The sequence below is a fragment of the Micromys minutus genome (assembly GCF_963924665.1).
Source record: "Micromys minutus genome assembly, chromosome: X".
NCBI lineage: Eukaryota > Metazoa > Chordata > Mammalia > Rodentia > Muridae > Micromys > Micromys minutus.
The window spans coordinates 41,746,464-41,770,857 of record NC_137970.1 but is presented as its reverse complement, the minus strand read 5'-3'; the positions used below and the strand labels follow the sequence as shown (position 1 = coordinate 41,770,857).

General features: G+C 37.9%; 1 protein-coding gene across 5 annotated transcripts in view; it reads left to right on the top strand.

Annotated features, from left to right (window-relative positions):
• The window catches only part of ARHGEF9 (Cdc42 guanine nucleotide exchange factor 9), a 93,557-nt gene extending 69,556 nt beyond the window's left edge, over positions 1 to 24,001 (top strand). For 3 of the 5 annotated variants that reach the window (XM_080909526.1, XM_080909524.1, XM_080909525.1), the window contains exons 5-10: positions 383 to 615; positions 1,789 to 1,918; positions 7,502 to 7,633; positions 17,064 to 17,307; positions 20,876 to 20,944; positions 23,764 to 24,001. In XM_080909526.1, coding sequence (XP_080765652.1) covers positions 383 to 615; positions 1,789 to 1,918; positions 7,502 to 7,633; positions 17,064 to 17,307; positions 20,876 to 20,944; positions 23,764 to 23,945 — 990 coding nt within the window. In that variant the 3' untranslated portion in view covers positions 23,946 to 24,001. Of the gene's footprint in view, positions 1 to 382; positions 616 to 1,788; positions 1,919 to 7,501; positions 7,634 to 17,063; positions 17,308 to 20,875; positions 20,945 to 21,589; positions 21,652 to 23,083; positions 23,191 to 23,763 lie in introns of those variants that run through there. The other 2 variants (XM_080909528.1, XM_080909527.1) reach the window with 2 other exon arrangements.
• The last annotated feature ends 393 nt before the right edge of the window (positions 24,002 to 24,394 follow it).

Genomic DNA, 24,394 nt, shown 5'->3' with positions numbered 1-24,394 from the left:
ATTAAACTCTTTAGACTTTTGCAGCTCATCTCAGTGGCAGAATGTGTTAGTTTGTCATTGCAAGAAGTAGAATTTGTGACTTATCTCTTCTAATGGTTGCTAGAATTTCATTTGCCATATTCTGTGATAGTTCAGCCTCCCTTAACCATCCCAATTTTTTTTACCATTCCCACTTCCTCATTATTGCTAAAATAACATTACAATGTGTCTGTGTAGCTACCAAGTGTGTAGCTATCTTTTAATATTTTATCACTAAATTATGACTCCAATAAAAGCTGACATCACCTTAGTATTTGTTTTCATATGAAGATTTGTCTTTCTATTATTTTAAGACTTCTTTGGGGTCTCGGAGCCTTTATTTTTCCTCTTCTTTTCTCTACAGCAAGATGGATTCTGGATATATTCTGAATATTGTAACAACCACCTGGATGCCTGCATGGAACTCTCCAAGTTAATGAAGGACAGCCGCTATCAACACTTCTTTGAGGCCTGCCGCCTCTTGCAGCAGATGATCGACATAGCTATTGATGGTTTTCTTTTGACTCCAGTACAGAAGATCTGCAAATACCCCTTACAATTGGCTGAGCTCCTAAAGTATACTGCCCAAGACCACAGGTAAGGTGTTCTGGATGTTCTGAAACATGTGAAAGGTGCAGATTGGAGTCATGGATGGTACCTAAGAGGAGGTGTTGCATGGTATCTGTCCTGGGATCTAGAACTCCTCTCCTTTGGCTTGTTCCATCACCCCATTTTCCAATACATCAACAACAGGGAAACAACATTTCTGCATCTTTTTCTCACAGCTGTTTTTCCAATCAGTGCTGGGGGAGTAAAGAGGCTATAACCACAAGATAGTTTAGCTTTACTGAGAGAAGATATTAATACCGAGCTGGGATGAATCTTATTACCTTCTCAGGTCATCCTGTCTGTGTCAAATGGCTGAGAGCTCACTTTCAGTCTGCCTTTCATAATAGCTATTCAATTGGAAATCAGGTCAGACAAGCAGAAAGAATTGGGTAGAATGATATGACTCTCAACACACAGAGTATCAAATGTTTTCAGAAGCTGGGATGTAGGTTGTACTTCTCAGACCAAGAATTCTGTGGGAGGCATTCTGTATTATATCTACCACAAGAGATCTGCTTAATTCTTATGTACTTAACCTTATGGATTAAGAGTAAAACAATATGTATGGGTGATTGCCCTTATTTATTAAACCCATCAATAAATTCTGCTAAAATTCTCCCCATTTTCTGAATGAGAAAATTGAAACAAATTAAAGACAACACTGCTAGTTAATAATAAAATTGGGTGTGAACTCATAGAGTTCACAAATTCCTTGTTCTCACGCATTATCTCATAATGTAAAGTCAGGGCTCCTTTTAAAAATTATCTTTTATTTCAAGTAGCCTATTGCTCCATGGTGATCATGGGCAGAGAGTCCTTAGAAATACAGAGAGTGGAGATGAATAGGATGTTTAGACTATACCATGTATAATGCTTCTGTCCTGTTCCTTGTCTGCTTTTATCAGGTAAGACACAAATAGAGAGTTATAAAATTAAAGAGGTCTGTTTGTCCTGTGGAAAAAAATTAGAGGTAGGATATCTGTGAGGCTGGTATGGTTTCTGTATGAACATAAGTTACATTGTCATCCAAAAGTAGGACTGGCAATGCAGTTATTCTCTAGATGATGTGATAATCCACACTCTTACTAAGGAAGAATAATGGATTGAGGACTGGCGTATTGCACATTGGTTCATTCACATTTCACTCTTATTTCTTCACAGTGATTACAGATATGTCGCAGCTGCTTTGGCTGTCATGAGAAACGTGACTCAGCAGATCAATGAACGCAAGCGACGTCTGGAAAATATTGACAAGATTGCGCAGTGGCAGGCCTCTGTCCTAGACTGGGAGGTAGGCTCTTTATCAACAGGGGTTTTGGGGGGCCTCACTTGCTTATTAAACAAGCTATAACTATCATCCTGGCCAAGCTCTGTTTTCATCATTATTCTAAAAATATTCTGTCACCTAGTCATCCCAATGTAGACACCCACAGTTTCTTTGAACTTAGAACGGAAGTGACTGAAATCATCAAGTTGTCCTTGCCAAATGCTACAAACGAGGAGTGATAACACTTCTTACTCATCTCTCAGGCCTAGGTTGTGTGACCTGATAGCATGTAGGCTGACATAACCAAGATGGAAAATGTCGGCAGGAAGGAAGTGGCATTTAAAAACTTGGTGGTAATGCTAGAGAAGTTGATCTACTACCATTTTGTACAGACCTCAACTCAGATAGAACTTTCTGTGTTTAAATAACAATATTGCTTCTAACATTTCAAATTGTTTAGTCTATCCCAACATGAGCATTATTAGTGTTAACAAAGAGTTGGTCAATGTTCAGACAAAATTTTTACTTCTATCTCTATTTTTCCTAATGTGGATGATTTAAAAACACCACAATAATTATCAGTTGACACATTTTATTGTTTGATAGATAATGTCTTTTAAGGGTAGAATACCAGTGATACCTTAATATGTAAAAAATAAAATATAATATATATGTATATAGAGGGGGGAGAGAGCAGAATATACACGTATTTACATATATTTAAACCCTCTTGCTTATAAGGAGAAGCCATAACTGGCCCAGACTTAAAGGAAAGCAATGGATTCTCCTTTCTTTGTATGTTTTTCCCTTTGTTCATTCCTATCAACAGAGACACCCTGAAACTTCTCTTTGGCAAGACACTTTTCTGTACCTTTTGCAGGCTTCCTTGTAAGAAACTGTGCCAAGAAGCAACTGAATTCATATTTTTTAAAAAAACATCTTTCTTTTTTCCTGAAAAATTTTCCCCTTTTAAGTTTTTATATGTGGTCTAAGTCTCCAGTCCTCCTCTTCCTCTTCCTCTCCTCCTCCTCCTCTTCCTTTCCTCTTCTTCCTCCTCTTCCTCGTCCTTTTTATTCTTGTCAAATCAAACTTCATAGCTTTGAGCTATGGTGTAAGGAATCAGAACCTGAGAAGTCATTTTCTGTTCTCTCTGAAGTTGTTTCTTTTTCTATTTCTCACATGGGGGAAGGGGCTCCTTGAGTAGACACATAAAATTCATTCCGATAATGTTTCTGGAGTTGGGGGATGAAGAAAAAATAGAGGATGAAGGAGGCAGGAGATTTCTGTCATAGGCTGCGGAAGCCTTGTAAATGGCTGAGCAATGCTTCTCAGTCTGGGCCACTTCTCAACCCCTCTGATATGTGAAAAAACAAGGGAGCAGTCATAAAAACCTTTGTGATGATTTTAGCTTCATTCCTCATATTGAAAAATAGCAATCACAGAGGAAACTTTCAGAACCTATTCTTCCTTGAACAGGGAAAGTGAGGATGGTTGGCATGCAGACAGTTGTTGTCTTGGTAAATTAAACTATTTGGCTAGAGAATTAAAAAAAAAAAAATCTTTCCTTGAATCACTGTCTATCTTTTTCTCATCTTTTCCTCATGAATATTCAGATTTCTTTACCTAATTCTAGTTACCACCTCAGTCACCTTCTGTGTCTTATGGAGACTAGTTTAGCCCTCATAAATCCTAAAAAGTAAGGAGATAAATTAAATTGTTGTGTAGTCCTTAAAGAGATTATAGCTTACAGCAGTCTAGATTAGAAGGGAGGAGAGCCTGTTTCCAAGGACTGTAGTTTCTGGAAATTTTGCATTTCTGAGTTCTCTGGTCCAGAGGTTTGGATGAGCTGTCATTTCACTCTCTTTTACATTAAGTCATTTTAAACAAAGAGAAATGGAACATATCCCCGATAGCTTCTCTTCATCTTTTTTTCCCTCTGAAGATTTTTAGAAAGTGTTCCTGTTTGCACCTCATGTTGGAAACTAAATCATGTGGTCATAATTTTTTCTTATGGTATCCCTCCCTTTCTTGCCTGCTTGTATAATATGTGATGCCCTGTTCTGGTTTACCATTGGATGGTATAATTCAAAGAAACTGGAAGTAACATAAAAAAAATAACAGTATGATGGATACAGAAAAGGGATCCAGTTAAAAGTGAAGTTGAGTAATGTTCACTCCTTGGTCCAAGAAGATTAAACATAGGCCCAGGTAAATTTGTTACTTCTTTACACTTACTGACATAAATTGACTCATGTACCACTGAAGATTAAACTGGTTAAAGAGGATGACATTTCTTTTGCCATTCTTTCAGGACTGCTCAACCTTTTGATTAAAACCTGGAATTTTTCATCAACAAATATATTGCATCTCATTGATGGCTATCCTAGGATGCATAAAGCTTATGGGCCACAGGTTAGATTAGATGTGGCTGCTAGGCGATTCAGGCCACCGCTCCAATATCAATTATCCTGTAATCAGGATAGATGAAGCTGAAAAAATGGGTTAAGTTAGAATTAATTAGAAAGAAATGAAGTCTGTTCCTTGAGACTTTGGCTTCACAAAAGAAATATGAAAAACTGGCAGAAAAGCTCTGGGTATGGTTTAATGGTCTCGGGTATGGTTTAATGGTCTCTATTCATATACTATTGATTTATTCACTAACAGATTGTTTGTTGAATACTTAACTCTGCATCGGGCTTCATTCTGCATTCTAGAAACATGTTAAGTGGTAGAACAAAGTTTCTATATTTTATGTTTCAATAGGAAAGAAAAACAGCACATAAGAATTATATCATCAGATATGGATAGGGAATATGGAGAAAGTGAAATAAGTAATAATAAATAATAAAGTAATATAAGAATTATCAAAGGGGACAACATTTGAGAAAAGACCTGAAGGAGGTGAAGGAGAAAAATCATGAGGCCTTTTTGTGGCAGAGCATTTAAAATGGAAGGAAGCTGTTGAAATACCAGAATGAATTCCAAGCAATAGAAAGAGGCCAATATCACTGGGGGTCAATCAGAAGATTGTATATGAATAATGGGGAGGTCACATTATATATCCTTAAAGGGCTTTGGTTTTAAGTTTGGGTGGAAGGCACTGGAGTATTTTGAGCATATATATGACATTAGAAGACTTGTCTTTTGAACAGCTCCTCTTTGTCTGGCCCTTGCCAGCCATTTCAGTATCTGAGATGAATCAGACATGGCCTTATTCATCCAGAGCAGGCACATAAGAAAGTGAGAAGTTTCCCATATGCTGGAAGAATGCAGAAACCCATAAAGGCAGTGGGGACGACTCGCATTTTGTGGGGCAAGATAAAGAGATGTATGGTGCAAGTGAGGCAGAGGAGACAAGAATGAAAGCTCTAAACAGTGAAATCATCCCTTCCCTTATGTAAACTTACTATTTCCCTCACACAAACATATTTGGTACTTTCAAGTAGTCTTGTGGAATGGTTCAGACAGGACCTGCTTAAACTGCTTCCCAGGGACACAGAGTGAGTTAACACAGTCATGTTAATGGACTCATCTCACTAATCTTCCAATGCAACAAATTGTTCTGATAGGCAATGTACCATCTTCATTCAAGTGCAGTCTTGTCATTAGGTATGTGGGATTCTGAACTTGGTTGTAACTTTAATTTTTTTCAGTGTCTACTTTTAATGGTGGTTCTTAAATGCTTTAGCCTCTCCCTTCCAGCTCACCATCCACCAGAGGTAGTGGAACAGAAAAGATAGGGAAGTAGACCTGTTTAGAAAGTGATCTTTGGAACAAATCTTATCTGTGTTGTCAGGAAACCAGCAGTTCAGGTCACAAGACTCAACAGCAGCAGCTCAATCTACTTGTAAACATTCCATGGATACATCAGCAGTTTAGCTCAGTAGAGTCCAGATAGCAAACACGACTAAACGGCAGTGGCACAACCTAGCAGAGATAGCAGAGGGACCAGGGCCAACAGGAACGTCAGCAGAAGTTCTCCACTGTGCTTCCCTCAGCTCAGCAAAGATCGTCAAAGATGCAAGACCAACAAGCTTTACACTGCTAGCTCTACCAACAAGCCTAGCTCAGCCTCTGTCACTGTTCCTTGAGTCCTGGAATCTGAGCATTTTGGCCATAGCCCCAGTGCCTAGAAAGCTTCAGGGGAAGAATTGCAAGTTCTAGATCAGCCTGAGCTATATAGCAAGTTTCAGGCTTATCTGGGCTACATAGTAAGACACTGCTTCAAAAATAATCACGTTTGGAATCAACTTGCAATGTTAACTAACTTTTATGCATTCTTTCACCTCATACATATTCAAAGTGGATTATGGCGAATCTCTTGTGTCAGGAAAGGCTAAATCTCAGGAGAAGTCTTTTCTAGCCCTATGAATCCAAAGTCTTAGTGGTAGTATGCAAGCACAAGAAAGACTGTTTTACATTTGTCTTGGATACTCATAGCTAAATTTGGATACTACAGTCAAAACAGTATTTGTTGAGCAGCTTTCAAGTTCTGTTATTAGAAAATAATCCATTAAGATCTCCTTTTCTTTCAATCTCTCAGACTACAGGAAATGGTATAATTAAGAATACCATTTCCTGATGTCACTTTTTTAGCCTATTATTCTGCCAGAACTATATGTTTCTGCTTATTTCTGAAGAAATATAGAACTTCTATCTTTAATCTAATTTCGAGCCTTGGGTATAACCCTAGCATTTTACTGTAAAGGTATCAGAGCGGGTACTATACACATCAATTTTCTTATACCTCATTTAACAGCTGGCAAACAGACTGAGGGAGAGGAAGGGACTGAACATATGGACACCTTTGGGTCTAGAAGAAATATAATGTATGATAAAGAGTAAAGGTGCTCTCTAGAGATAGATGGGGATCAGGTTGAACATCTGTAGCCAATAAGCTTTATAATCCTGCCCTGTCACTTGACCTGTTGGTACTTGAAGATGTAAAGTGGGAGCCAGATTATTTACCCATGTTTTGGTGAGGTGCAAAAGACAAAGAAAAGTGTCTAGCATGTATGTCTCCTGGAGTGATACATTCTCTTGCCTGAACCACAGCTCAGTACTTTCATCTTCACATGAGCTGTCACATGCGTTGGGGAGTTTCTAATTTTATTAAATATTTTCTCCCTTATTTAATTTTATATGGAAGACAGAACATTTTCCACTACCTTTGCAGGCTTACTCTTAAAGGAAGTGAGAGACCAGGTTGGAACTGAGGGACTGGATCACAAAAGACATGCATAAAATGTGACAAGGAAGAGAAAAGAGAATGCCTGCCTGTCTGTCTGATTGACTGACTAAAGGTCTCATTTAGGCTCAGAGCAAATAAGAATACAGGTGGACTGGGAAGGAGGTATAGAGGAGAAGGGAGACTGACCAACTAGGGGGTATTTTTATTTAACCCCACAGTAAATATGAATATGAGTCTTCTTACAGAACTGTAACCCTTTTAAGGGAGCCCAAAAGTCTCTCTCGTTTCCTTCATCTCTACAAGGTCTTTTTGGCTACCTCCCATCCCAATCTGTGCTCCCATTTTGGTATTTCTGTGTAAGGAATTGTATCAGGTCTACTATCTGGCTATATCTCACCATCAAATGTCCTTCCTAGGGAGAAGACATCTTAGACAGGAGCTCGGAGCTGATCTACACTGGAGAGATGGCCTGGATCTACCAGCCCTATGGCCGCAACCAGCAGAGGGTCTTCTTCCTGTTTGATCACCAGATGGTCCTCTGCAAGAAGGTAAACTTAACCTCTTCTTTTCTATGAGAGGTTAGGAGCGAGTACTACAAGCTCCTCTCCCTTTCATTATCCCCAGGTGTTTAAAGAAATAGGCAAAAAGTGCCAGAGGAAATTGTCAGCAGTTCCATATTAGAACTGGTATGGCATGAAGCTCATAAGCAACAGTGAAATGCTGAAGTTATATGTTATCCTGATATTTATATGATTTCCCTCATAATTCTTGTGTTATTCCTTCTGAGCTCCTTGTACCCACTTCAGATAGCCAGCAAGTTGAAACCACAGTTGAAATAATATTGTGGTATTAGTATCATACTTAGCAAAGAATACCTTCCCAGAGTAGTTTTCCCCATTCCCACTTTAATGGGGCCACCTGCCCCCTTCCTACCCAAGGAACCAACAAAGGGAACTACTTGTTCAAACAAGTAGGGACCTCTGTGCTACAAGATTTTTCTTCATGCCTCCATCCATTTCCTATACAAAGTGCATCATCAAGCCCCTTCCCAAAACCTTCAACCATGCTATTGCTGGATATCCTATCTCAGTAATCCTTTTGAGGCATATCGGTGATACTTGGGTATCTCTGCAAAAGTTAGTGTCTTAGCCACTTCTCTTTGGCAAAGAGGGATAGCGTATATTCCCACACATAATCTCACCTGCTGAATCCTAATGGGATACTGTTCCTCCTTTCATGATAGAAGGCTCAAACCAGTGTTATCAGTAAGACTTGCCAGACAAGAATTTTGAATCAGGGAAAGAGAAAATGAGGGAGAATCCAGGGTACTCAGAGTGACTTTCAAAGGTAATTTTCATTCTTGGCCTTTTCTCTGCTACATAGCTACTTTGCTATCTCCCTTAAACCTCTGAAGAGGGGTACTAAGTCACGACACACTAAGTGAAATACTAAGCACATGTATGTTTTATATCCCTTGCCTTCTCTCTATGTGCATGTGTGTGGTGTATCCACATTAAATCTTTATGTGTTTGACTTTCAAGTCAATAGAGAGAGTAAATTGAGCTTAGATGCAAATTGCTTTGGTGTTTGCAGATAAGCTCTGAATGCCATATCTGGAATCAATAGCCTGCTCGTTAATTAGGGTAGCTATTTCTGTCTGGATCTGAACCTGAAAGAGAATACTTCTGAATCTGAAAGTCAACAAAACACCAGTGTCTCCTTTAGCCCCTCTGGTTCTAATCAGAACTTTTATACAATTAGGAGGCAGAATTTCTGAAGGTTAATAAAGGCAACAAGGAATTTCTTAGCTAATCAGTCATGTCACAAATAGTTGTTCCCACTAAGCTATGTTCATGCTTAGAACAACTAGTCAGAGAGAAAGGGACAAAGGAAAAGGGAGGAGAGAGGGGAGGAAGAAGGAATAGAAGGAGAGTCAGAAGTGGTGAGAGAGGAGAGAGAAAAAGAGAGTGGGGAGTAAAAATCTGGTTTGTTTCAAGGTTCCACACTACCTTCCTGCACGTCTTTTTTTTTTTTCAATTTTATTGGATATTCTCTGTATTTACATTTCAAATGTTATACCTGTCCCCCAACTCCCCTCCCTTCTCCCCCTCAACTTGCTTCCATGAAGGTGCTCCCTTACTCAATCACCCTCTCTACCTCAGTGCCTTGGCTGGTGATGGTGTTGTTCTTCCCATGAGGGTGCAAAGCCTTCAGCTCCTTCAGTCCTTTCTCTAGCTCTTTCATTGGGGTCCCTGTGTTCAGTCTGATGTTTAGCTAGAAGCATTCTCAACTGTATCTATATGACTCTGGGAGAGCCTCTGAGAAGACATCCATGTCTGGTTCCTGTAAACACTTCTTGGCATCAGCAACAGTGCTTAGGTTTGGTGGCTGCATATGTATGCGGTGGTTCTCCAGGTGAGGCAGTCTCTGTAGATCTTTTCTTCAACCCCTGCTCCTCTATTTGACCTTGTATTTCCTCCCCTGTTTTGTTCTCCCTTCTAAGAGGGACTGAGGCATCCACATTCTTGTCTTCCTACTTCTTGAGCTTCATAAGTTCTGTGGACTTCCTGCACTTCTTGATTTTGACATCTGTACCCAAAGGATGCAGTTGCTTTAAGTAAAATGTGAATCTGAACTCTGAAAAACAGTGGTTAATCGGAGCCAGTTAGGATCCCAGATACAGGAAAGTAAAGCCAAGCCTAGGGATAAAGGAAAAGAAAAGAAGATGGAACAGTAAGCTCTATTTAGGAGCAAAGGGGCAGGGGAAAAACAAGGAGTGACATGTCAACACTAATACAACTTGTGAGAAAGGCAATGATTAGGAAGACACCAGTAGTTAAGGGAGGGCTTCTGAGTTCACAGTCAACACGTCAGGAGCATGGGAAAAGCAAGCAACGGGACCGTCAGTGACAACAGAAACAAAAGACATAGCTTCTCTAAGATGAGAGTTTAATTGTTTTACTGAGGTCATAGGCTTTCTTTTCAGATCAGAGCCAGCCTAGAGTTCAAGGCTGTTAACTCCACATACTTGGATGTCATACACTGACTTCCCAGAGTTAAAAAACTACAGCCTTGTTCTATAAAGGCCATTAAAAGTATCTGATTTGTACTAAGTCCATGTTTGAGGATGTCTACATTGTCTAGAATAAATCTTTCTATTTATCAAATGAAAGGTAAACCCAAAACATAAAAATAGAGAGGAAAGAAGGTATACAGAGGAGCAAAGTATTTTGTCTGCTAAATTGTTCTGACCATTACTGGAAAAACATGACTCTAGGTAGCAAGGGAGAGGCTGGAGGAGGGGAAGACACAGATTCCTCCAGGTGAAGATAACCTTTGACAAGAGAAAAGACAGGCAAAGGCTAAAAGACTGAAGTGAGCAAAGGTTCACCTTACTCGCCTTATTTACATATGGAACTCCATTTAAATGGATGTCCAAGAGCTCGGAGTTTTGTTTCTTGTTTTTTGTTTTTGTTTTGTGTTGTTGTTTTTTAACATAAAGAAAGAATGTGCTACTCACTGTCTGGAGCAGGCAGGAGAGCTGGCCCAGTTTCCTCACTGGCCCTGCCTCTCACTCATAGCAACAGACCCAACAACTCACTTTAGCAGTATAGTAGAACTTGCCCTGGTAGGATGGGCACAGGGGAGCTGGCCCAAGGGTGTAGGAGTAGAAGAGCTGGAGAGCTAACCCTGGTGGCATGGGTGCCAGAGAGCCAATCCTGCCTCTTGCAGGCTGCCACAAACTGGAGTGCTGGCCCTGCCCCCTACCTGGACAAAGCAGGAGAACTGGTACAACATGGCCACCATTCAGTCTCAGATCCAGGGCCATCCAAGCAGCTGGAGTATTTGAATGGGCTGGTCCTACAGAACCAAAGCTGCAGGATCTCCATGACACAGGGAAATAACAGGATGTCCGAGAGGAGTCACAGTGAGGATCCAGTATCGATAGTATAGCAGAAGCCAGAGGCCTCAAAGCAGACAGATGACTCACTGCAATGAGCACTCATACTGTTTGGACAAAAGTATATACTCTTGTGACACACAGTGACATACCTCAGTCTCCATGGTGAGATCTTTTTAGGTTATTGTTTTGTTTTTATTTGCCCCTTTGCGGGTTGCAGTGGTGGATGGTGAATATGGAGGGATGGTGAAATGAATGGGGTTGGGTGGAAAATTCACAAGGAATCAATAAAAAGTTTTAAAGAGAAAGAATGGGCCAATCAACAACTAAATAATTGAATATGGCTACACTAATCTTTCTGATAAACTCATATTTTAAAAGGGCCCTTCATAAATGTGATATTTAACAGGAATAACACAATAATTTCATAAATACTGAAAGGTTAGTTTTTAAATCTTCAAGACAAAATGAAAGATTTCTAAATACCTGAATGTTATTAAAAATAAAAGAAGAAAAACTATGTGATAGTCTGAGAAGCCCTTACATGATGTAGAATGTTTAATGATAACAGAGAAACATCAAGTCCTTTACCAAGAAGAGTAGAAACCCTAAGGATCCAAGGTTGCAATAAAGTATCTCGCTGCTTGGAAATAGCAAACTCTGTGACAGTCACTTCTGCCTTAGTGGGACCTGTAATCTAATAAAATTTAGGTATAACATAATAAAAAAATGTACACGGTTATTCACTGAAATAACTCTGATGTCTCTGGTGGAATTGCTTTAGGTAATCTTGGCAATACTGAGAATCCTAATGAAATCTGTGACAAAACTACAGACAGGAAAATAAACCAGTTTTCAAAACTGAAAACTGTATTGTGAAACATATAATGAATATAAAATAATGATGAATTGGCATTATTTGAATGAGTCTCTGATTCTATTTTTTAAAGTTTATAGTCATTAAGTTAATTCAGTATTCACCACAAATTTACCAGGGAAATATTGTGATATTTTAATGATATATGAAATTAACTTTCATGTTTTGATTCCTCAGGCTAGAGATTGACCTAAGGCAAATACTCTACCAATGAGCTCCCTTCCCCAGTCTAGAACTAAAATAGTTAAACTGTCCCTAGGTTATACTCTAGTGACTTCTATTCCCACTATGCTTATTCAAATTTGGTCATCAATTATTAAACAGTCTAAATGTTTAGGCAGAGATTAGTTGACTATGAGAGCTCAGCATTTGCTTCTAAGAACAAATAATGTTTCATTAAGAACTCTATTTGTATTCTATCTTAACATTCAAGTACTAGATTGTAAGACTGAGATTCACAGAGAGAGTCTGTATTTCAGGGTGGGAGTCGGGTGATTTATTTGGAGATAGGGTCTTTTGGCCCTCAGCATATCTTAGAGCTCCCACTATGTATCAGAATAGAAGTTTGAGCTTCTGATCTCTCTTGCTTCTACATTCCCAAGTGCTGGAAATACAGGCACATGTCATGTCACCAGGCCTAGTTTATGCAGTGCCAAGAATCAAACTAACGACTTCAAATGAGCCAAATCACCAGCCCCCTAAAAATCTATTTTTTTTTTTTCTGCTACCACTTTAGAGCCTCTCATAATTTTTTGTAACATGGAGTGATAAAGTTAAATGAGTCTGGTCTTAAATCCTGGTTTAAAGATAATGCTTATTTTCTCAGTCAAGCAAGTATTTTTGTACCTCCTTTATATCACCCATAATTCAAGGAGAATAATCGGCAGGATTGTTGCAAAGAATGAGATCCATGCATATGAAGTAACAGTTGAGGGGCAAGATTGTTGTAGATACATATGAAGCTGTTTAGCCCCAACTTATTAACAAAAGACATACTATTATAAATTGGTGAAGTCCCCATCACTCAATTTACCCAACTGTGGACTGAATAATTATCCACTACTGGTAATATAGGAAACATTTAAATATTCTATCTGTTCTTTAATATTCAGCTACTAATGTCCACCTGCTGAATTTCTGTCTGACTCTTCTGATTCCTTTAACTTGCAGCCAAGTAAACACAATCTCAGCTGTTTTGTACACTAGGCTTTGGAATCGAATAAGAGCTTGAATAGCTTGTGCAACTTGTATTTTGTCTTGCAGAGAGGAGGATAGAAGAGGGTACTTTTAAAATAGCAGTTATAATCCACATGAAAGACACCAGCAGCTCCTTTACTTTCTGTTCCTTTTCTTTCCTTGTCATTTCTAAGACCCTTTTGTTGTCTCTCTTCTTATCCTATGTACTGGCCTCTGCTCCTCTATTAGTTTAGTTTTGTAGATGTTTTCTGTTTTCTCCCTGATATCATTATTTTGAAATTATTTTGATGTTTTGGGATAATTCTTCCTATTTTGGTTTTTGTTCTCCTTTTCGTTATTTACTGTAGAACAGAATAGACCTCTTTCTCCCATTATCCACCAATTTTGCTACATTCCTATTATTGTCCTAAGCAACATTTTCTCTGCATTCACTATTCTTGCCTGCACCATTCAGACATGTCCTATTGTCCCTGTCATCACTGCACTATATTTCTCTTGCTTTCACAGGATTCTGAGGGATAAGAGCTAAATTACATGTAATGATACTTACTGGACAGAGGACTTTTGTTCAGGGAGTTTGTACAGGAAAATGGATGGAACTAGAGCCATTCATTTTAAACAACCCGTATACAACAATAGCATTAAAGGGTAGGGATGTGGGGAATGAAGGGATGGCTTAGTGGTTAAGAGCACTCACTGCTCCATGGGGTACCTAGCATTCAGTACCAGCATGTTGGCTCACAACTGCCGATAACTCTAGTTCCAGGGAATTCAGTGTTCTCTTTTGGACTCTACATTCATATGCACTCACATGTTTTCAATACAGGCATTCAGGTACATACACAAATAAATAATTTTCTTTAAGGAAAGAGACTGGAATAAAATAGAAATAAGATAGACAAGGAAGTTAAAACTGGAAAAGTGGATACTAGACTCTTCTTATTATTCAGTCTAATGTTAACCCAGTATTTTTTTAGATCTATTTTTCCATTTATTTGTCTGTTCTTTTTATTCATCTAATTGTATCTACTTTCTTCACTGTCTTGACTGAACTAGCAGTAGAGCACATTTCAGAAAGGCTGGCCATGGGAACCACACTAACTACTGGGAAGTAGTGGAGTAATAAGCCAGGCTGGAGGGTACCCATGGCTTTTCTCTAATGAGCTGTCCAAATGTGAACACATTTTCTCTGCTTATAATTATTCCTCACTTGAAAAGAATAGGAATCTAAAGAGAATCGTGAACTTTAAATGAGGCTGTACAGATATAGTTGTTGGTGTATTTACTAAATGTCAGCAGTCGGTACAATTACAGTATATGTCATCTTGGTAATCATTCACTTAGCAACTTTTATTCTAAAACAATATATAGCATATTGCTTTAAAATAAAATTTAAAATAAAATTTAGAGATTTTAGAGCCAGATATTCTAGACCCAAAGCCTGGCTCCACTATTTAATCCTAAATTCAGCTCTGTCTATGGTTCATCCTTAGATGCAGCTACTTACCTTGTAGTACTTTTGTCAGCAGTAATTAAGTTGACAAATACACAATGGTTAGGATGGCAGTTGGCATATATAATTTGCTGTTTACATCCTCATTGCCATCGTTGTCATCATTATTTTTATTTTGACTATTAAGTATGTACTGTATATGTTGGAATATAATTGTGACTGAAGCAAGCCTGCCCTTGTCCATTTGTATTCCCCAGGATTTGGATAGAAAACTGGGGTGTTCTTGGCTGGGATCGATTAGCCAGGACTCCTTCTAAAGTAATAGGGGTAAATGAATAAGGCAGACTATAATCCTGAACTGCTTTATACTCCAGATTGTAGCATCTGTCATTTGTACAAAATGTCCTGTGAAGTCTTGCTAAATCCTAGGATTACCTAGTGGGATCAAGTTGAAATATCTGAGCTGTTTGACTTATATAATGTCAGGGATTAGGGTAGCTCCTTGCTGGAGTCCCAGGCTGTGGCCAAAAGCTTGGTATTTGCAGGCTGTACAACCCTGGAGAAGTACTAAACTCTATTTGTCCCCTGACTTGAACAAACAAAAAGAGAAATGGAGAAAGGCTGGTATCCCATTAGAAACAGTAAACTCCACTAGACAGGGAAGTTGTGATCCAGATATTATCTGTTCGGGGCTTATTATTGCTATACCCCTGTGAAGACACACAGTCATGTTAGAAGCTAACTACCAACAGTACTGCAAGCCGCAGGACTCAGGAAGGTGCTGTTGTCTCTCTGTGTTCAGAAGACCCCCATAAACCGTCTATATACAATCTCTCAGTGTTGTGAGTTCAAAGAAGACAGAATGCTGAGCACAATCTCAACGAGCAAACAAAAGTAAGAACTATAATTGGCATGATCTGGGTGAATAGTGTTTAAGAGCTGTCAGTGTTAGAATTTAGACAAGGTGGGGGCACAGTGGCTCGAATATATAATGAGAGGAGGTTTCTTTGGGGGAAGAATATGTGACTTTGACCATGCAGGTTGAACAGATTAAAATAAGAGAGCTGTCTGGAGATAAAAGGATACATTGTTGTGAACCCAAGTAGCTGTGTGATTCATTTGAGCTGGTTAGAAAGTACTATTCCTACCCTGACTGTGTGTCAAATTCCTAAAGTCAGTGTCCATGTAAATAGAAAATATTAGAATTTGTCTTTTCTTTGACTCATAGTACTTAACTCTTCATATTTAGCTTGGACAGTTTAAGCTACAAGAGGCAGTAGACTTTTGAGGTTTATCAAAGTTTGAGGTTTGCCAAAAGGATTTTGAAGGAGCACAAAAACTCAAGGTTACATTTGCTGGACACGGTTGGTCTTGTAGCATGGGAACTCTATATTTAAGTTGGAGCTTTGCAGCTATTTAATGTGATAAAGTCAATTTTCTGACTTCAAGCGGTACAGTTAATGTGTTAAACATCTAGAAGTCGCACTTATGAGTATTGCACTCATATTCTTTCACTGTCCTCTGTTGTTCATAGCCTTTTCATCTAAAATCTTATTCTCTGTATCCTGCTTGAGTTTGTTTTTTTGTTGTTGTTGTTGTTTTTTTTTGTTTTTTTTTTTTTTGTTTTTTGTTTTTCTTTTTAGCACATTTTAGCAATCTTATTTTGTGCCTCTAGTAAGCATGCCAAGTTTTTGGAAGATGAAAAATCCCCTGCTGGTCCTGCTTTTATTGCATACTCCTTTCTACTGCTTATAAGCAGTTTACATTCTAGTGATTGATACTAAGGCTTGTAAGTCTTCGGAGGTAGGAATTCTCCTTTTTCCATTAATTTACTTATTTATTCACTGATAATTTACTCATTTATATCCTAATAATACTCCGCTCCTCTTATTCCAGTCCAGCCCTTAAAAATCCTTTACCCTATTACCCTTTTCCCTTTTCTTCAGAGAAGGGGATGCCTCTCTTGCGTACCACTCCACCCTGTGATATCCAGTCACAGTAGGACTAAGCACATCTTCTCTCACTGAGGCCCAACCAGTTAGCCCAGCTAGGGAAAGGAGATACAATGGCAAGCAACAGAATCAGAGACAGCCTTTGCTCCACTTGTGAGGGGACCCATATGAAGAGCAAGCAGCACATCTGCTATAAATGTGCAGGGGTTCTAGGTCTAGCCCCTGCATGCTCCGTAGTTGCTGGCCCAGGTTCTGTAAGCCCCTTGAACCCAGGTTACTGGCACTGTGGTTCTTCCTGTGGTGTCCTTGACCTCTTCAGATCACTTACTATTCTCCACTCTTCCACAAGCTCCCCAAGCTCGGCCTGATGTTTGCTGTGGGTCTCTGCATCTGTTTCCATCAGAAATCACTTAGAGCACCTACTTAACCAACTTGTCAGTGTCCATTGGCCATCTCAGTGCATGTATTGAGACAATAAAATCTTCATTTATATCCCAGAACAATAATACTGTTTGTGTCCTTTTGTGACTATATGTCACCTCTCTTGGCATCCACTTTGCCTGTACTTCCGACAAATAACCTATTTCTTCCCACCTAGGACCTAATCCGGAGAGACATTCTATACTACAAGGGGCGCATTGACATGGATAAATATGAGGTAATTGACATTGAAGATGGCAGAGATGATGACTTTAATGTCAGCATGAAAAACGCTTTCAAGCTTCATAACAAGGAAACAGAAGAAGTGCATCTGTTCTTTGCCAAGAAACTGGAGGAGAAAATACGTTGGCTTAGAGCGTTCAGAGAAGAGAGGAAAATGGTACAAGAAGATGAAAAAATTGGTAAGTGACCTGAGAGCAGAAAGAAAAATATAACTGTGAAGAACTCTCCATAGAGGGTTACAATTGATCTCATCTTTTCAGAGTCAAAGGAAAGGTTTTGTTGCAAGCTGACCTAAGTCACTATGGTGGTTTTTTATTCTGGGTCTTATTGAATACCAATAGGTATGAGTTACAGATTGCTTATGCCTAATACCTTTTATCAGATAGGAATATTGTACCAAAAGTCAATTCCAAACTTGATTCTCCTACCTCTATACTCATATGTATTAGCAAACAAACACAAAAAGAGTTTACATTTTTTTCTGTAATCTCCATACATTCACAGATCTGTCTTTAGGTATATGAGAATATTTTTTATGAATGTTTCGTCAAAGCAATGCAGACTTGCTTGAATTATACTGACGAGATGGATAGCTTCACTTGTGATGCTGGAAATAAAAACTAGGGCCTTGCAACTCTTGAGGCAAAAAGTATCAATATAATTCTGAGGAGGACCAAGGCAGTGGGTCTGCTTTTATTCACAAACTTCCCATCCCTTTCAGATTGTGGGCTCATGTCATTCTTATACTGAGTTCTGGGAAGACCAAATTACATGTGCATAGCTTAAGTTACATTCATTTTACTAATGAAAACAGATATCTATCATAGTAAAATGAAAACAGATATCTATCATAGTTGGGCTATGTAGGCCTCCTCCATTCAGGTAGTAGTATTAGTCCCTGGGGCAAAGGTGTCTGAATATCTAATTCTTGATAAATCACTTTAGATATTAACTTATAATTAACATTATATGTACTTAGTCACCATACTCTAGAACTATTTAAAAATAAATCACTGAAAATATAATAATATCAAAAACCATGACCACTCATTCCATTTAGATTCAAAATAAAACATTGGTTTTGCATTGAAACAGTTTATGTGGCTGTGGGTTTGTGGTTTATTAAATACTACCCAGTATTGTCCTCAAGGTCCTATTTCTATAATAAAAAATATCAACAGTCAGGTATGGTTTTACATATCTGTAATTGTAGCACTCAGAAGATAGAGGCAGAACGACTACAGGTTCAAGGCCAGCCTGGGCATCATCATGAGTTCAAGCCAATCTGAACTACAGCAGCAGCCTGTTTTTAAAAGGAAGGGGAAGGGATGTAGTTCAAAGATAAGAGTATTATCCTAGCTTGCATATGGTCCTATTCAATCCCCAGCACTAAGGAGGCAGCAAATAAATCAACCTTTCTAATTCTTGCTTTGCTCCACGTTTTGTATAAATGGAATTCTACATTTAAATGTTATATGTTCAAAATTGCAAAAAGTTGTCTCTAAAAAATCTGTTTACCTGTTGAGTTCTGATACTAAAGGTTCTTATGCCTCAACATGCTAGGGAACGAAATGGTCCAGAGCAAAAGATGGATGGCCAGCAAGATGTAGTAATCCTTGTCTTCCCATATCTTAAAGTCCACATTGAAACTACACTTAGAGTCTTATTTTTCCCATTAACTTATTTATTTATTCACCTTACATCCTAATATTGCTCCCCCTCCCAGTCCTCCTATCACACTGCTCCCCTACTCCCTTTTCTCCTCTGAGAAGGGGTTGCCTGTGGGTATCCCCCACACACCCTACTATATCAAATCTCTGCAGGACTAGGTGCATCCGTTCTTTCCCACCGAGGCCAGACAAGGCAGCACAGTTAAAGGAACGGGATCCATAGGCAGTCTAGAGATTCAGGGACAAACTAAAGTTTAATTCTACAGAACTTTCACCCAGAAGAGCCAGTGAGCATATTAGACTTACTTATAGAATAGAGCAAGGATTGTGGCCAGGTGCACAGGCGAACCTAAGGCAGCCAACTGGCAGGTCGGTGCCCGCCATGGCTGCATAACATAAATAGATCATTTTTCTCTAGTCTTTACTGACCTGTAGCACCTCCTGGAAACAAGAACACATATAATTAGAGTAGAATGACATCCACCTGGTTAAGTGGGCAATCTGGATACACTTGTGATAATATTTTGCAAGCAGACACAGCTGGGCTTATAAAGATGACAGATGTTTAGCTCAAAGGATAGTGCTGTATAACAGTATTTCCAGAATTTATAAGAAACTGAAACAACTCAATACAAGATGGCAAGTAACCCAATTAAAATATGAATTAAAGGTATGACTAAATGTTTTTGAAAAGAAGACTTTGAAATGACCCACTAGACAAATGAAAACATGATCAATCTCAATAATTAATGGAAAATGAATAATCAAAACCACAATGATTCATCCATCCATTTGGAATAACTATTAGCAAAAAGAAAATATCAAATGAACAAGAATTACCACTAAAAACGACACCATGGAGGTTCTTAAGAAAATTAAAAATCTTATTATCCAGTAGTACTACTGGGCATGCACTTCAAAAATGTGGCTAGTTCTTCTCCAAATTTCTAACAAATTACTTTAGTGGATTTTCTAGAAAGGTTACTAGATCAATGATAGTGATCTTTTATATTTAAATTTTTTAACTTATTTCTTGAGATTATACTATAATTATATCATTGCCCCTTTCCTCTACCAAACCCTGCCCAATACCCTTCCCTTATTGCTTTCAAATTCAAGGCTTCCATTTTTTATTATTTCTTGTCACAACCATATATGCACATGTACATACATATTAATATTTTATATTAAGCTGTCATATTAAAGCATGGGTTTCACTATGGCATTTTTCTAATTAAATTTTTATTGGATATTCTCTGTATTTGCATTTCAAATGTTATCCCCTCCCCCCACTCTCATCCCCCTCCCCCTCGCTATGGCATTTTTAGACAGAATTTTTTTGTTGGCTCTCTTCTCCCAGTCTTAACACCTATCTTCCTGTCCCCGTTATAATCTTCGACCTACAGGCGCCTCTTTTCTGCTTTCAAGAAACATATATTCTATGACTTTTCCCGCCCTCAAAACTTCATTTTTCCTTGTCACAGTTTCTTCTCCAATTTCATGACTTATGCCCACGCACTCATATTAAAATTGAGGCTCCATATATAAGCGAGGTCTGCTACACTTGTCTTTCTGAACCTGGGCTACATGATTTAATATAAATTTCTACTATTAAATGTTGTCTGCAAGTTTTGTACTTTTGTTTTACTTAACTTAGTAAAAGTCCATTGTGCATATGTACCATATATTGTTATGTAGCCATCATTTTGTGGAGAGCTAAACTGCTTCCATTTCCTGGCTACTGCGAGTAGAGTAGCTATCAACATGGACAAGCATGTGCTTCTGTAGTAGGATATAGAATTCTTTGGGGATGTGCTCAGGAATTTCAGTCATATGGTAGTGCTATTTTTAATATTTTCAGAAACCTCCATATTGATTTCCTTAACAACTCTACCAAATTTTGCTTTGCTGCGAATAAGAGTTCATTCTTCCCAACATCTTTGCCAGCATTTTGTTTCAAGTGTTTTTTTCTTTTGATGTATTTTTCAGATAGCTTTTAAAGGAAAGGCATACTCAGTTTTGCAGTGTATGGAGGTATATGGTTTTTATAACAAAGTTCACTTTTTTCCTCTTGTAGGCTTTGAGATTTCTGAAAATCAGAAGAGACAGGCTGCAATGACTGTGAGAAAAGCCTCTAAACAGAAAGGTACTTCTGCCTTTACTCCTTCAGATCCACTCACTGTCTGTGTGTGACTAGGAAATCATGGGGTATGTGTTTTCACATTCCTTGGCTCCTTTTCATACTGAAGTTCACTTGGAATAGTTTCCAGCAAGCCAGGTATTCTTAATAACAAGTAACAACTGCTCTTAGTGTTTTCATTCTTGAGAGTAAGGGATGTGGGATAGTCATGTCTATATTATTGGCTACATAAACAAAACAAAATAAAATTATTTTTGTGTTTACTTCAAAATAAGAAAGATTTCTTGAATAATTTAGATAGAGGCAGGCAATAATGCATGTATATAATTTATTTAACAAATATATAGGGATATGTTCTCAGTTTTCTTTCAGTAGTCTTAAAAATGCTTAGCTAATCAGTAGCCCCAAACCAAAGTGAAGAGCCTCAAATTGAAACAAGATAATTTTTCTCCGAGGCATACATGGAAACGCCTTTGAAAAACTCAAATTCAAATATAATCAGCTTAAATTTGAAATCGTTTTTCTTTTCTTTTTCATGATCCAGAACAAAACTAAAGTGCTCAGTTGAGCAAAAAGAAGGAGCTACCTTCCGCTTTCTAGAGTGTCTACATAGTACCAAGTTTCTTAATTTCTTTCATTTCATCTTTATAGTAACCCAAAGAAAATGGCACTATTAGCCCCTGTTCCAGGTTAAGAAACTGAAAACATTCAAGGTAAAGTGATTTTTAACCTAAGTCATCTTGATTCTGAGACCACTGCTCTCCCCTCTTCATCTCAGGGTCCTGATGATGGTGATATCTCTTGTTTGAAAAAAAAAGAGCTCATTTGATTCCCTCATCTCAATTACTGGCAGCCATTTTTTACTGACAGCATTCCTACTGTTCTGAGGAAGGAGTAATGTTAATAAGACATCACTTTCCCCAGTCCTTTCCTTCTGTTCTCTCGTTAGCTCTAGGATTCTGAATGAATTCTAGAAATAATGAAGGGAAAACTGATAGGATAGCTTTCAGACAGATGCCATTAGCTAAGGAATTGTTCTAATGTCCCCTTCACATGGTGTTTGTAACACCATGGGACATTATCAACCGTCTATTTTTCTGAGTTATCTGGCTCATAAAAAGGCCTTTTTACTCTACTTTGTATACTTTCTGCTGTCTTGGTTTTCAGAATTTATATATAACTCCTTGGGTTAAGTGCTAGTTCCCAATGCATCAACCCAATTGAATTTATCAATACAAATGATGTCAGAATCACAAACACAGCCTCTATTTTCATAGACTTTAGGACCAGTTAAAAATCAGATTATTACCCTACAATAAATAAAACAATCTTGAAAAATAAGAATGAAAAGGAAGTACCTAATTTATCTAATTTCAACACTCATTATATACATACATTAACTGAAGCAATACAGATAGTTTAATAAAAAGAATTCAGAAATAGGCTGACATGCATATGTGTGACTTATTTTTGACAAACACAGAACAACAATTCAGCAAAGAAAATGCAATATTTCCAACAAATAATCTGAATTATATTTCTATAGACCAATTAGGACCTCGATATAAACCCACACCTTGTGTAATAATTAAGTAGAAATTCATTGTGAACTTAAATTACAAAACTATAGAGCCCTAAGAAAAAGCATTTTAAAAAATCTTTAGAGTTTGTATATTTGATATCAAAAGACTGAAAGAGAAAATGACAAATAGAGATTCATAAAGCAGGGCTTCCTCCATGATGTCCCTGTATTATTTGTTAACATATAACCCTGATATTTCTAGCACTTGCCACCTTTCAAAAATGGCTACAGAATTGGATGATTCTTCCTATGGAAGTCCCAGTGGCTGATGATGGCTTAGCATTAGAACTACTGTCAGGGTAGTTGGATCCCTTGAATCCTCCATTAATATAAAAAGGTCTATAATCTCAGTATCATTGAAAGGTCACAGATTCCATTTCCTTTTTTTCTATGAATCATGTCTTATGGTTATGAATTTCCTTTCTGTGTCAACTACTAATGTCAATTTTCTATTGAATACAGGTTTGTCACTGTCAACCCAAATACTAAATTACTTGGGCCTTAATCGTTATGGAAAGTCCTGAAGTCAGTAGTTCTTAACCAGATTATTTTGACGCTTTCAGGTAGGGTTGGAGAGGAAAAGAACCAAAGTCTAGAACTGAAAAGAGTTTGTGAGGTTCTTCAGGGATTATGGTCTCCTGGAAAGAAATCCTAACCAGGAACTCAGCACATGTGAGCTCTAGTTTCTACTTTATTGAGATCTGAGTACTAGACCTTAGGTGTAATATTTCTTATTGTCCTTGGTTTTCCTGTCTGACAAACAAGTAACACTCCAGATTTTTTATTTTATTTTATTTTATTTTATTTTATTTTATTTTATTGGTGATAACCGATAACAGGCTGAAAGAAATAGATTAGAAATAAGATGGGAAATAGAAATAGAGATGCTGGTGCAAATATGACAGGGAAAGAAATAATTTGTAGCACAGGTTGATTTATTATTTACCTGAAATGCTTGAGATACAATGTACCTCAGATTAAAAATTACATATTTTTTTAATTTTGGAATATTTGTATAAACTTTCTTGATTGAATAGCTTTAATATGGGAATATTAAAAGGTCCAAAATATGAAACTTTCTGACTATTAGAGTTTAGGTATTTCAGGTTTTGAAATTAGGGTTATTCAATTTGTTGCCCGGTAAAACTCACAAAACTAGCATACTGTGAGTGATCACTGTTAATTTGAGAATTCACTTGGTACTTAATTTATACTCTTTCCTTTGATCTCCTATTTGCTCTAGGTGTCAACTCTGCCCGCTCAGTTCCACCTTCCTACCCACCACCACAGGACCCGTTAAACCAGGGCCAGTACCTGGTCCCCGACAGCATCGCTCAGTCTCAAGTGTTTGAGTTCACTGAACCGAAACGCAGCCAGTCACCATTCTGGCAAAACTTCAGTAGGTTAACCCCCTTCAAAAAATAATACCTATAGGAAGGCAGATAATTTTAAAATAAATAAAATTATATTTATAGATGGACCTTTTTTCGGAGAAGCACTGTTGAAAATTTATATATATACATATATATATATAATGTGTGTGTGAAAGAGAGAGTGAGTGTGTGTGCATGCATGTGTGTGCACACATACATGCATGCACACACATAGACCTTTACATATATTCGTGTGTGTGGGGGCATGTGTGCACATACACATGCACATGCATGCACACATACAGACATATACACACACAGAGAAGGACCAAAACCATTTTCTGTTGTTTTGAGAAATTGAAATCTATAGTTGGTAAGAAGTACCACTGATTTCCAAACATGTAATCCCCTCTTAAAATTTTTAGTTCTTAACCTTGTTCCCCTCCCCCTTTCTCTTTGTTCTTTTTCCTGTTAAGATAACTTACTCGATCCTCTAGTTCA